At 34.4% G+C, this 15,327-nt stretch overlaps 2 protein-coding genes across 4 annotated transcripts in view; one reads left to right on the plus strand and one right to left on the minus strand.

Moving 5' to 3' along the window:
* The window catches only part of Atg16 (Autophagy-related 16), a 510,049-nt gene that overhangs the window by 22,856 nt on the left and 471,866 nt on the right, over positions 1-15,327 (plus strand). The gene's annotated exons all lie outside the window — the stretch shown is intronic.
* LOC148176326 (uncharacterized) overlaps positions 2,902-15,327 on the minus strand; it is a 101,855-nt gene continuing 89,429 nt past the window's right edge. Inside the window, exons 5-8 of the mRNA XM_088034169.1 lie at positions 5,206-5,542; positions 4,703-4,947; positions 4,199-4,619; positions 2,902-4,082 (exon numbers count right to left, since the gene is read on the minus strand). Of these exons, the coding sequence (XP_087890295.1) occupies positions 3,573-4,082; positions 4,199-4,619; positions 4,703-4,947; positions 5,206-5,542 (1,513 nt within the window). The 3' untranslated portion in view covers positions 2,902-3,572. The remainder of the gene's footprint in view (positions 4,083-4,198; positions 4,620-4,702; positions 4,948-5,205; positions 5,543-15,327) is intronic.

The following is a 15,327-nucleotide window of genomic DNA, read 5'->3' on the forward strand; positions in this document are numbered from 1 at the left end:
TTGAATTGAAATTGCTGCAAATTTTTGACTCGTTCTCAATATAAAAATTTTCAAAAATTTTGTTTTTGACTCTAAAATTCTGAAATTTAAGCTGTTAAGCAAGCCGAAAGTAGTAAAATGTCGAAAGTTTACTGTTCTGGATTGGAAACTTTCAAAGTTACAGGCTTTCATAGAAAATTGTGTAAAGTTTTAGTTCGGTTAAAATAAAAATTTCTAAAAATTTTGCCCTTCGGTCTAGAATTTTGGAATTTAACACAGCCGATAAACAAGTGGAAATTAGTAAAATCTCCAAATTTTATTCTTTTACGATTTAAACTGCCCATATCACGGAATTCAATTGATATTGCTGCAAAATTTTGACTCGTTCTTAACATAAGAATTTTCAAAAATTTTGTTTTTGACTCTAAAATTCTGAAATTTAGTATAGCTGTTAAACAAGTCGAAAGTAGTAAAATGTCGAAAGTTTACTGTTTTCGTTTTGAAACTTTTAAAGTTCCAGGCTTTTATAGAAAATTGTGTAAAGTTTTGGTTTGCGTTGAAATAAAAATTTCAAAAAATTTTGCTTTTTGTTCTAAAATTTTGGAATTTAACACAGCCGATAAACAAGTGGAAGCAAGTAAAACGTCCAAATTTTATTGTTTTACGATCGAAACTGCCAATATTACGGAATTTAATTGAAATTGCTGCAAATTTTTGACTCGTTTTCAAAATAAAAATTTTCAAATTTTAAGTTTTTGATTCTAAAATTTTGAAATTTAGCACAAGCCGAAAGCAGTACTAGAATGTCGAAAGTTCACTGTTTTCGTTTTGAAACTTTCAAAGTTACAGGCTTTCATAGAAAATTGTGTAAAGTTTTAGTTCGGGTTAAAATAAAAATTTCTAATTTTTTTTTTTGGTCTAAAATTTTGGAATTTAACACAGCCGATAAACTAGTGGGAACTAGTAAAACGTCCAAATTTTATTGTTTTACGATCGAAACTGCCAATATTACAAAATTTTGTAAAATTTTGGAAAATTTTGTCCAAATTTTTAACTCATTCTCAAAATAAAACTTTCCTAATTTTCAGTTTTTGACTCTAAAATTCTAAAATTTAGCACACCTGTTAAACAAGTCAAAAGTAATAAATTGTCAAACATTCACCGTTTTGGTTTTGAGGCTTTCAAAGTTACTGACTTTCATAGAAAATTGTGCAGGTTTGGTTCGATTCGAAATAAAAATTTCTAAAAATTTCGCTTTATGTTCTGAAATTTTGGAATTTAACACTGCTAATAAATAAGTCGAAACTAGTAAAACGTTCAGATTTCATTGTTTTACGATCGAAACTTCTAAGATTACGGAATTTAATAAAAATTGGTGCAAATTTTTTACTCTCAGTTGTTAAACATGCCGAAAGAACTAAATGAAAGTTTACTGCTTTTGTTTTGACACTTACAAAGGTTCAGAAATTTATAAAAAATGTGTAAAGCTTCTAAAAATTTTTAAAAATTCAAATTTTTGGAATTCAGCACAGCTGGTAAACTAGTCGGAAGTAGTAAAACGTTCAAATTTTACTGTTTTACTATTGAAACTTTCAAAATTAGGAAAATTAGTAAAAGCTGACGGACATTTTTGCGTAGAAATGACATTTTTTGAAATTTCATTACTTTTGTAGAAGTTTTCGGAGAAGTTAAAGGAATTAGAAGAACTTGAAAATTGAGTTAATATACTTTTTAGAGGACTAAAATTCTAGCTGGTTTCCAATGAAATCCAAGAAAATCAGAACTTAAAGAACTAAAATCTCAGAAATCAGACTTAAAGCAAGATATGGAAATGTAGAAGAAAGAAAACCAATTTTTTTTAATGCTTTAATTGCAACCAAAAAATTGATAAAATCTTGTATTATACCAGAGTTGTTCACTTAAAAAAAAATTTTATTTTTTCTTTATTTTTTGGGAGATATTTTGGTGTTTTTTGCCATTAATCATCGTCTCAAGCTGTTTTTTTTAAATTCCCCGTATCAAGAAAATTTGGCAAGATAAGTATGAGTGAAAAATTCAAAACAGAAATTGAGACCTGCTTATGTTTCCAATTACTTCTCAGATGTATAGTTTAAGCATCAATACCTACCTCCTACCCTTTAGCTTTATTTCCAGGGCGAAATTATCAGTTCTTCAATCACATTTTTATTGTTCTGGCAATTTCAAATGTACTTCCAGTCGCGATCAATACGAGCCATTATATTCTATTTTCAACTCAATTTAACGAAACTTAGTCCAAACGTCAATTTAAACTGAAAGCCGTCGCTTTTGAAGACCAAAATTAAGTTTCAAACGAAAGTCGACTCTTGTAAGATCACATATGGCTCTCGATTCGGTGTCTCTATTAAAGAAGAGGTGCTCGGGGAATAATTTTCTCACCCGGGATAAAAAAAATCCATTTTACTCCTTTGTACAATAAAATACTACTAATCAGTATTGTTTTTTTTTTAACTTTTTGGAAGGGATTCGGCAGCAGATTTCTCTTTATTTTAAGCGAAGTCTAACAATGTAGCAAGATTAGGATCAGGCGCATCGGCATCGCAAGTTTCAAGGAAATTTCCAAGCGGTTTTCTAAGTACTCTCAATCGTTTATCCAAAGAACAACTCAAAGTTTTATCAAGCTAAAGTTGGTAACCACAATAAACACAAATTTTCTAAAGTTCTCCTCACACACGCAGACTAATAAACAAAGTTTCTCCCACAATTTACTTACAAGGTTAATTGGTAAAAGGGAGTAAATATGTTTTTGATGTGCCTTTATTGTGGAAATGTTGGCGATTATTTTGAGTTGCAAACTAAACTAGTCAAACTAGCGAGAGCTTTTGTGTGTGGCAGTTGATTATGATGTGGGAGCGGGTGATTGAGTAGCGTTGTTGATTCAATTCATATATTTAGAAAATTGAGAATTTATAACTGAATACACTCAGTATAACTTATAAATAGTATAAAAATTATGATTATCTAAAGTAGAAATATATGGTATTTGTTAAAAATTATTTAAAGGCGCAAGGCTCGGAGGATTCGGCTTGTGTAAGCGGAATCGTCCGACACAGCACTCAAGAAACTAGGACAAGCAGTTTTAAATAACACTCATTCTTCCATCCACACCTATTGCATTGGAGTAATATTAATATTAAGATATTAAAAGCTTTCGGCTCTCATTCTCGCTAGATCGTCCTAGAGTCCATTCGTGCCTGCGCCTTGTAACGTTTTTTTTAGTAAAACGTCACGCCACGTTACGTTACGTTACGTTACGCGATGTTGCGTTACGTTACGCTACGTTACGTTTTTAGTAAAACGTTACGAAGCACTCCCTAATCTCTTTAAATTAATACATCAAATTAACTAATCGAGTATTCTAATACGTTGCGGTGAAGAAGTTCGAGGTCCGCGCGCATCGGCAGTGACTTAAGCTGTTACTAAATCGAAGACTAAAATGGCAGCCGCCTGGCGCGCGCACCCCTTAAAAAGAAAACGCAGGTATATGATTACGCGCGAATTTTGAGTCTCTGAAGCGCTGTACATCAAACTTCTAAAATATCACACACGTTCGGCTAGAAGCGGCGAGAGTGGTTGTAGCCGGCGTCGTAGAGTTTGCAGAGGCTGTCGGTGCGGCCCGACGGCAAACTCACACTGACCGACATTTCGTCGTTGAGCTTGTTTGATCGTCGTCGCTGCCAAATGAAGGTCCACACGGCGATGATCAGAAGTTGAGCGGAGAGGAAGACGGCGGCGGAGACGATCAAGCCCGCCATGTTGATGCAGAGGCCGGTGTCGTTGGGGATGAAGATGGCTTCGCTGTCGATGGATTTGTTGGAGTCGCGTTCGAAGCCGAATTTGTCGGTGATTTGGATGGATTGGACGAGGAGGAGGTCGTCGTGGGAGTTGGCGGAGCGGCGACGGCGACGCCGGCCGTACGAGACGACGGAGCGGAGGTCGCCGGTGGATTCTTCCTGGTCACATTGCACGGGTTCGCACGAGGGCATGCAGGGGGTGACGAGAGCGCGGAATTGCACCACTTCGGACGAAGGGAACTTGAAGGCGTCGAAGTGCGAGAGGAGGATCTGGAAATAAAGAGAAGATGCTAATCACTCTTTGAGATCTAAAGCTAGCGTAATTCGCTAATCAAAGAGCGCTTTAATTAATCCACCCCTCTTGTCGTTTCGCCCTTAATTATTACCTTTCCTGACTCCGCCGACTTGTAGATGGGCCCCATGATGAAATGGTCGGTCGGACACCCATCAGCGTCGATAAGCACGATCTCGCTGGAATCGACACCGTCCATCGCCACCAGCTCTCTGACGAAGATCTCGTACGGACTGTTCTTGTCCATGATCTCGAAGCGGAGGGCCAGAGGATCGCCCACTTCGGCGGTGGGCATCACATCTCCACCGCTGCGGTCTGTTATCTTCATAGCCACGTTGGGGGAGTCCACAGTCACTTCTTCAGAGAGAGCGGGTTGGATGTCGCCGTGGACACCCAAGTCTACCTCGTTGGTCACGCTCTTGTTGGTGAGGTCATACTGGCAGGTCACGGCGAGCCCCAGGTCCGAACTTGTGACGATTTTATCGTGGTGTTGGATGACCACATCATTGATGTATCTGGAGAGAAGAAATTAGAAAATAAAGAATCTAATATAAGGCGAGCTTAGCTCGCTTCGCTCGCCGTTGGGGTGCGCATTTACCTTCCCAGTCCGTTCTTGCGCACGTTGCACTCCAAGTTGTCGTACGCCATGCTCAGCTCGAACTCCAGGCTGTTGTTGACGTCGCGAACGCACGAGTTGGGGCTGCCCTTGGCGTAGATTTTGCCGTCGAACAATTTGCTGGTTTGGATGCGGGCCACCATGTCTCCGGAACGACAATCGATGCTGACATTGTAGCACGAGCTCAATTCGTAAGTCGCCGCCTCGGGGACTTCCAAATAAGGATCCTACAGGACGAGAATAGATGTTAACATATCACACAGTAGCTAAATATTCATGAAGTCAGCGACAAAAGGTTCAAGTTTTATTAGTTCAGACCAAATATGTTTTTTGTTAATCGATTCATATTCATGAGGTAGCACCGGAAGTTTCTATTTGATTTTTGCCCGGATTTGAATATTCGGAACATAAATTTAGCGCGGAGGTTGTTAAAATCCGGATGTGGCGGAGATTAAGATTCTTGTCTTTTGGTAAGACGAACTCACCTGAATGTCGGCTAAGGTGGCGCGCGAGTGATGACTGAGGCGGCAAACCATCTCACCAGTGTCACCATAATCGTAAGAATGACACCTGTAAGGGGAGTTGAGGCAGAGTTCGCGACATTCGTCAACGGAGCCGACGTCTTGGTATACTGAGTCGACGGTTTTTAGGATCCTTCCGTTGAGCTTCTTGAATTCGCATAGTTTTGAGGGCTCTTCCACGCAGTTGTTTTCCATGTAGTCGTAGCCGTCGGCTGATTGGAAAGAGGAGCTTCCGGCGAGGGTGAGTCTGTCCATCGTGGAGAGCTCGCAGTCGCCTGTTGCGTTGTTGTAAGTCGCGGATCTGAAACAAAGAGGATTGGAGACCTGTTGAAAAATGCCGGATTTTCTAGTTCTAACGCGTTTTTCTGATTCGCTGATTTAAGACATACTTTAATGTATTAGTTTTCCATTGTTTACGATGCTTTAAGAACATTTGTTAAAGCACTGTGTTGACAGTTTAATGACATTTGAATAACGTTTCACCAACTCAAGGGTCTACTAAATTGTTTCCCTAGGTTTTCTACAAAAACGTTAAAATAATGCTGCAACTTAACACACTAGTAGGTGTTTAATAAAAAGTGTAGAAATTCAGACTTTTTTTTATTAGTTTTGGCATTTTTGTGGTTGTTTGTGACATTTCAAAATTATTTGATAATTTTAGAATTCTGATTATTAATCCTGAGCATTTTGAAATGAAAATTTTGAGTTTTTAAAAAATGCAAAATTTTTGATCGCGAATCTCAAAAAAATTACATTTTTCTCAATTTTTTTTTTTGGATTTAAGACATCTTCTAATGTTTTAATTCTCAGATTTAAACGTGTCTAATCCTAGAATTTTAGAAAATGTCGAATTTCTAGAGAATTTCAGTGAATGTCAAAATAGTAAATTTTGCAAAATTTTTTCATTTTAAATTCGGGCAAATGTCATAAAGATTATAAAATTTTTCGTGTCTAGTTCTAAAGAGTACCTAAAAGAGAATTTTTGAAAATTTCAATGATTTCCAGCGAATTATAAAAAATATGAAAAACTTAAAGAATCAAGAGGAATCCAGTTTTTTTTAACAATGTTCTGTGTGTAGTTGCAATTTTGTAGTTTGGTGTGTTGAATACAGATATTGTAACTAAAAAATCTTCATAATAAATATAAACTCTAACTCTAAAACTGTCTAAATTTCTGGACTAAAATAGAGACTTTTTTGAAAAAATTGGCTCTTTTTCACCGATTCTTGAATTATTTTTTATTTTTTTTTGTTTGCACTTAATAATTTGGTAATTTAAGATGTTTAATATATAGATCGAAACTAATAAAGTCTTAAAATTTAGACATTTTAACTCAAAAACTGTGTAATTTGCGGGACCAAAAAAGTATTTTTGAAAAAATTGATACATTGATTTTGGAATAAAATTATATACAATTTTGTAATTTGGTGTGTTGAGAACAGAGATCGATCCTAGTAAATTGTGAAATTTTAAACTATTTAACTCAAAAATTAAAAAGAATCTTTTTTATAAATGGACTTTTTCTTTGACGACGTTTGACGAATTATTTAAAAAAATTTTTTTGCATTTATAATTTTGTAATTCATGGCGATTACTACAGAGATCAAAACTACTAAATTCTGAAAATCTAGACTTTTGAACTCAGAAATTGTGTAATTTGCGAGACTAAAAAAAAATGGACACATTTTTGTTGTCATTCTGCAAAACAATTTTTAATTTTTTGCCCTGTGTAGTCGCAATTTTGTGATTTGGTGTGTTGAGAACAGAGATCAAAGCTGGTAATTCCTGAAAATCTTTTCATCTCAGCAATTGTCTAATTTACTGGACTAAAACGAATCTTATTTAAAAAAATTGACACTTTCTCCCCGATATTCGAATTATTTTGTAATTTATGGTGTTTAATACAGAGAGTGAAACTAGTAAATTCTGAATGTAGACTTTTTAATTCAAAAACTCAAATCCTATAATTTTCGAAAATTTCAGTGACTCTCAAAAAAGTTCTAAATTTCTTCTTAAGTTTGTCAAATTCGATTCTGAAGAATATAAGGGAATTTTTGAAAATTCTAAAGATTTCAAAGACTCGAGTGAATTTAAAAGGTCTAAACTAAAAGAAATGAGGAATGTAAGGAGCTGGATAACCTAGGAAGTCCCGAATTTTTTTGATTTTCTTTTTAGATTTTTTAGATTCTCAAATATCCATAAAAAAATCCGATCTAGAAAAATTTTAAAGTTTAAAAGGACTGCCGATATATTTTCATTGTCATTAAAAATCGTGCTGGAATGAGAAGGTACTAAAAATTGTTTAAAAATGGCTTATTACCGTTCTGCCAACTTGGATGCCAGCTTGACTTTTGAAAAAAAAATTGAAATTAAAGCCGTAATAGTAATTATATTATACCTATTATAATAACTATAATAATAACCGTCAAATTAAAACATTTTAATATTTTAATGAACTAGTTTTTGTAGTGTTTTGCTCTGTAGCATTAATAAAAAATAGTAATTATATACCAAGAGGTAGACACTTTTTTGACTCGAACGATAGAATTTCTCGAGATCCAAAGGTTTGAGGAAAATTAGAAAGCGAAAAGTAATAAAATATATAAATAATATTTTTGACGTTAAGCAACCCAAAATACGCTTTTCTTAATTTACTTGTAGGAACGAAATTTAATTTAACAGTTTGGAAGCAGACGACATGCCATGGTGTGAAAATCGTTTGCTTCGTGGCTCGTGCTCGCAACTTGTCTGTTAAAAAAAGACTTTTCGAAAAGGAATTGTTGGTATTTATGTGCTTTGAAAACCGGCTAAAGAGTATTTTCCAATTATTTTCACGCAATTTAGCGTTAATTTTTCCGCAAATTGAGTAATGCGTCGCGCGTCGGTCCCATTGAAGTGGTGAATTGGAATCGAATGTGATTTTCTGCCAGTGATTTTTAGCTGTCTAAATTGCAGTTTGCATTCGTTTTAATGGTCTATTGGTATCGTTAGGAAGTTATGACGTCAGTGTAGTCTATTCATAACCATAACCGTCGCCTCTGCATCGCCATATCGTACAATCAATCCAATTTAAAATGGCATTTCAATACTATTGGTTATATGAAAATCCTCACACAATACCCGGTACTTGGAAAGGTTCACATATTCTAGTAGAACGTTGACAATATTAAGATTTACGCATCAGATAATTCCGGTGACCGTTCGTCGCTTCGCCGCCTTCCACAAACAAGTCTAAAAGAGCTTTCACTTAATTATAACACGAAAGGGAAAGGGCATTCGAATCACGTAAAGATAATGGTTAGCTTATGTAGTGTCCAAGCACCATCTTCATCTTTGAGAGGCCGAACATGGCTCTTCCACCGCAAATGGGTGAGACAATGAGACGTAGATCCAGAAACGCAATAAATAGAGCTTAACACTTGCAAAAGCGGCGCTTTTTCCTGTCGTTAGACCGTGATTAACAAGTGTAAAGGCGGATGGTAATAAGGTTGTTGTCCACTGCCCCGATAAATAATTTATCATTGGGAAAGGTAACGTCGTGATGGACTGGGATGTTCCGGTCCCATCAATCCTCGGGATGAGATGGGACAATGACCATAATCTATCGTGCGCGATCCGCGCCCATCAAACAACACTTATTAAACGAAAAAACGACGAGTTATGGTCTGTTTAACCGGGGAATAATGGCGGGCATTAAACTAACTGCTTGTACATGTCTACATATGTAAAGCACGATCTGAGATGGATTGCCTGTCGTTACATGCTCACAAAAGGCACTGCGACAGGACGAGAGCGCAAATTCATAAATGCCGGAATTCCAGAATGGGGCTGATCCATCACGGTTCGAAAAAACGAGAATTCTTCGATTCTTTATGTTTATTTGAGGCTTATTCTTCAGATTTGTTACATTTATGGAATCGAAACTGGAAAAGTCTGCTGTCTATTTTACAGGACTGAGTTTTGAAAAAATAGCACTTTATTATCTATCCTGGAATACAATTTTTATTTTTTGTTTTCCTATGCACTTATTAGTTTGTATTTTCGTGTCTAAAACAGAGGTGAAAAGCAGTAAATTCTGAAAATTTGGAGTTTTTAACTCAAAAACTGTCTAATTTACAGGACTAAAAAGAATCTTATTTAAAAAATTGACACATTGTTGCCTTGATCTCGGATTTTTTTTAATTTTTTTTTCCTTTGTATTTATAATTTTCTATTTTGTTCCATTTGTAAATTCTGAAAATATAGATTTTTGGTTCAAAAACTGTCTAATTTACAGGACTAAAAAAAGTGTTTTTTGAAAAAAAATGGGATTTTCTCATCTATCTTGGACTACAATTTTTAACTTTTCTTTCTGTGCACTTATTATTTCGTATTTTGTTGTCTAAAACAGAGATGACAAGCAGTAAATTCTGAATATCTAGATTTTGAACTCAAAAACTGTCTAATTTACAGGACTAAAAAGAATCTTATTTAAAAAATTGTCACATTTTTACCTTGATCTCGGAATTTCTTTTTTAGTTTTTTTTCCTGTGTATTTATAATTTTCTATTTTGTTCCATTTAATTAAGAGATCAAAGCTTGTAAACTCTGAAAATCTAGATTTTTGGTTAAAAAACTATCTAGTTTACAGGACTAAAAAGAATCTCTTCTCGTATCTTGGAATAAAATTTTTATATTTTTTCTGTGGACTTATAATTTTGTAATTTGTTGTATTTAATACAGAGGGTGAAACTAATAAATGCTATAAATCTAGACTCTTTAAAATAGAATCTTTTTTGAAAAAATTTAAACTTTCAGTCTGATTCTGGAATGAAATTTTTTGCTTTTTTTTGTGCATTTATAGTTCTTTAATTGGTTGAGTTTAATATAGAGACCGATATTTGTACATCTTTCAAATCTAAGCTCTTGAACTGAAAAACTGTATAAATTGCAGGGCTAAAAAAAAATCTTTTTTAAATAAATTAACTTGTCAAAAGTTAACGTTTTTTAACTTTTTTTTCTGTGTAGTTACAATTTTGTAATTTGGCATGTTTTATACAGAAATCGAAACTAGTAAATTCTGAAAGTCTAGATTTTTTTAACTCAAAAGATGTATAATTTACAGGACTAAAATCAATGTTTTTTGAAAAAATTGACACTTTCTCTCTGATGCTGGAATGAATTTTTTTACTTTTTTTGTTCATTTATTATTCTGCAATTTGTTGAGTTTAATATAGAGATCGATGCTAGTAAATCCTGAAAATTTAGCCAAAAAAGTCCTTTTTGAAAATATTAACTTGTCTAAAGAATAGGATTTTCAACTTTTTTGAGCCGTTACAAGTTTGTAATTTAGCAAGTCTCATGCAGAAATCAAAACTTAATTAAGTCTGAAAATCTAGATTCTTTAGTCCAAAAAATGTGTAATTTACAGGACTAAAATCAGTGTTTTTTGAAATAATTAACACTTTCTTCCTGATGCTGGAATAAAATTTTTAACAATTTTGTAATTTGTTATATTTAATACCGAGGGTGAAACGAACCAACGCTATAAATCTAGACATTTTAACTCAAAACCTGTTTATTTTACAGTACTAAAAAGAACCTTTTTCTGAAAATTTGGACTTTTCAACTCGAAAAGTGTTATGTATTAGACTTGATTAATTAGACGGGAAAAATTAAAATAGTTTTAGAGATGGGACATAATGGCAATGGGCCAAAAGAGAAACTTGTTAGATCGAGGGAACCAATTTATAAGAAGAATTGCTCAAAAAGGCAAAGCAGAGGGCCTGTGACTCTGTGACCCTTCGGACGAAACATAAAATAAAACTGGAATGAATAAGAGACTAGAAGGCCCTCAGTGGCCGGGAAAACCATTATATGAATTTTTTGGAATGATTAGAATCTAGCCAGTTAGACAGTTAGACATTAAGCAATTCGTCTATTGCTCAAAAAAAATGGTAATACCACCGTTATAAGACAGGTTTTTGGTAAATAAGTAAGACCAGTCGACAACTTATTTATCACCGCGATTCGCTTCCACAAGAAATTTATTATACGCATTCCCCACACCACTTGAATTGCTTCATATTTCTGTCTTTAATAAGTCGGCTTCTGAAAATTACAGGTCTCTAACCGGTAATCGAAGCTACCAACAGGTGTGGCGCCAACTAAAAATTTCCATAAATTGCAGTGACTTACAGTCACGAAAAATTCCCAACTCGCATCTTCCGTTGTTTAACGATAATAAATAGTCACGTCGGCAGGAATATGCGTAAATAATATCCCGACAGCGCTCTTTCAGGATTACTGTCTAGTCACTCGCATTTGAATAAAGCGCGTAAAAAAAGTCGCAAGTCTTTCCAGCGTCATTGTCGGGTTCGTCGGACGCCATAAATTAAACGTACAATAAAATGATGGGCTGTCATATACATGGTTGCTGCTACTGTCATGTAAAAGTCCGCAAATTCTATTAAACCTCTTTGAACGGTCAATTGAAGATATTTCCACGTCCTATAGCACGATCCGCAGAAATGGAAATCTTCCTTACAATTATCCAATCGATGATTTGCGTTCCCATGGCGTGACTGGGAGTGAAGGAGGAGTTTTCGGGAATTTTCGCTTTGTTTCTGGAGCAGGAATCCTCGTTTCCAAGTCATCTCACGTCCGCAGATCACTATGCTCAATCAATCACCAAGATAATTAAAACTGACACTGGAGCTGGAGTAATTGATTTTCACGACTTTTCCTTTTTAATCCGTCCGAGCATTTTTTAAGGTTCGCCTCTTTCAATTACAGGAAGCTGTCTTGGTCTTATTAGTCCGAGCGAGCACACAGTGGTCATGTCAGGTCCGTTGTTATACCACCCGGTGCGCGTCCGTCCAACACCTATCCTTCTAATTTATTCAAATTAATTTTCTCGTTGGAGAGGGACAAAAATGCGTTGAGGAGGTGGCGTCGTTCTCTACGGGCAGTCCAATTAGTCCTCAAGTTGGCAGTTGGGCGAAGCAGCCGGGACATTTATCACACACAAGTCTCGACAACGTACCATATTAACATTTTGATGGGAGGTAATTAGTAATTAGTGCAACGTTATATGACGTGCATCTTTGAGAGAGCGAGCGTGCCATGGCCATTGTATGAAGATGAATCTTTTAGCTTCTGTCTTTGTTCGGAGAGAGTTGAAGGACTCTAAGGCTGTCCCATTTATCAGCGGCGATCTATAGGTAATCTATCTACTCCCTTCAATCAGCCATCATAAAAGGATTTAATAACGCGCCAACGCTTACACCAGATCTGCTTTTAGAATATTTTTGCCGTTTGAGATGATAAATTTCATATCACGATCGACTTTGAAACTGCGCTGCCGAAGATGACGGAAATGCATTTCCAATCCCTATAATCGACACCCTTTTTCCTTAATGGACGACCGATTATCCTCTCCTTTATTTTCCCTGTCCGATGCGTCTGATTACGTACATATTTTCGGTGAAAACCTCTCCAGGTGGTGATATAGTCGCTAGAACGCGCAGGTAATCAGCCGTATCGGGCAGATTGCTGGCTCGGAACCGAGCAGGGTGGTTGTATTGTTGAGATGCAAAGCGTGTGTGTTTAGTGTCACCGTCTTGGCAATGACGAGCCACACAGGAAGATCCTAACTGCGAGTCACGTTTTAGACGTTCAACCAATATCGTCGCGACGCCCCAGAAATAACAACGAAAAAATCATACACTAAAGAGGAGCGGTCCTTGAGCAGACCCTTGCGGAACACCACTTCTCTATTATCTAATTCATTCAATTCAGTTTTTCATCAACGGGCACGGCTGCGTGCATTTGAAAAGTAATTAAACAGCACGCATTTAAAGTTCCTCACACGACGTCTGCTTAATTACTTAATCCAATCAAAATTCCCATCTTCCAGTTGATGGACGTCCGTTACCGCAAAACAAGCGCGAAATCTCACCGTAATGCAGCTGTCACGAGATTTAGATTATTTTTTCCTTTGCTTTGTCTCTCATCAACGGCGTCGAGTGTGAAGTTATTGCTGTTTAAGTGGGCGCAAAAGAGGAAAAAAATTAGACATGTGCGTAATCGCAGATTTCGTGGTTGTTGGCGCTTGTAGCTACTGGGATTTGCAGGTCAAGAGCCGGAAATTGTCTTATTTAGAACGAAAATCTGTGAGAAAAATTGCAAACATTTTCTAAATTTTAATGGAATTTAGTCTACATATTAGCTAAAATGGCTAAAATTAAAAATTTTATAACTAGGAATAGAAGTTTTGAGTTTTACGGTTCCAATTCCTTCTATTAATTCGCACTACTTTGGTTCCTTTAATGCTATATAATGGGATTTGGAAAAATTTATTACCTTTATTTCCCGTATTAACTGGGCTCAAATTCGAAATTTTAGAACAAGGAATGCAATTTTTAGAACTTTTTAATGGCAATCCAAAAATTTCCAAGTTTTTCTATAGATTCGCATAACTTTGGTAATTTGAACTCTACCAGTATAGGATTATGGTTACTATTTTTATTTCCTATAATAAATGTGCTAAAATAGGAAATTTTAGAACAAGGAATGGAATATTTAGATTTTTTATCTTGAGAGCAAGCTAAAAATTTTCAACCTTTTCCATAAATTTGGATAACCTTGGTAGTTTAAATGCTATAATAAATGGGATTGTGAGTTATAATTAATTTTATTTTCCTTATTAACGGTGCTAAAACACAAAATTTTAGAACAAGGGTTACAATTTTTAGAGTTTTTTTTTGGTATGACGAACCAAAAATTTCTTACATTTTTATATAAACTTGCATTACTTTAGCAGTTTTAATATCAAAATTATAGGATTTGGAGCTATTATTACTTTTATTTTTCTTATTGACTACGCTGAAGTACAACATTTTAGAACAAGGAATGAAATTTCTAGTATTTTTGATCTTTGTGGCAACCCAAAATTTTCCAGTTCTTTCTATTTATTCAAATAACTTTAGAAGTTTTAACGCTAGAGTAATGAGATTTGGGGCTATTATTACTTTCATTTTCCTTTAATTCCATTAATTGTGCAAAAACACAAAATTAGAAACAAAATATTTACAATTTTTAATTTGTTTGTCGTATCAAAATGTTTAACTGTTTCTATAAAATCGGATAACTTTTGTAATTTTTATACTATAACTAATAATGGGATTTTGAGCTATTATTACCTTTATTTCTCTAATCGATTGTGTTAAACTACGAAATTTTAGAACAAGAGGTGAAATTTTTAGAACTTTTTATTGTTGGGGCAAATCAAATTTTTCTAATTTTTCTGAATAATTCGGATAATTTTATTAATTTTAACCATGGTATTTGAAGCTATTATGAAGTTTGTTAATTGTGCAAAAACACAAAATTTTGAAACAAGGAATATAGCTACAATTTTTAGAATTTTTTTTAATGCCTGACCAAAAATGTTTTTTTTTTATTACTTTGTATAACTTTAGTAATTTCAATACCATAATCGTGAAACTTGGAGGAATTATTAGTTTTATTAAATTCGAAATTATAGATAAGGAATACAATTTTTAGAATTTTTTTTAAAGCAAACGAAAAATTTTCAACTTTTTGATTTAATTTCTATAACTTTGGTAGTTTTGAAGCTATAAATAAATAGACTTTGGTAGTTATCATTACTTTTATAATTCTTATTAAATGAAAATTTTTAGATCAAGGAATAGAATTTTTAGAATTTGTTTAATGACTAATCTAAATTTTCTATATTTTTATTACTGTCAGTATGCCGATTAAGTGTCTAATTACCAAATTTTAGAACAAAGAGTGGAATTTTTAGAAATTTTTATTTTTAATCAAACTTTTTTGATTAAATTGTATAACTTAATTAATTTCAACGCCTTATTCATCAAAGTTGACGCCATGACTACTCTCAGTACGTTTATTAAGTATGCTTAATTGTAAAATTGTTGAATAAGGAGTCGAATTTTTGGAAATTTTGGTTTTTAAGCAAATCAAAATTTTCAACTTTTTATTTAATCGCATAACTTTGTTAATTTCAACGTCATATTTATGAGACTTCGGAATTTTTATTACTGTCAGTATGTCTATTAAATG

Source organism: Gnatocerus cornutus, chromosome 4, assembly GCF_029298725.1.
Source record: "Gnatocerus cornutus isolate USDA-ARS CGAHR chromosome 4, icGnaCorn1.1, whole genome shotgun sequence".
In the NCBI taxonomy this organism is placed as follows: Eukaryota; Metazoa; Arthropoda; class Insecta; order Coleoptera; family Tenebrionidae; genus Gnatocerus; species Gnatocerus cornutus.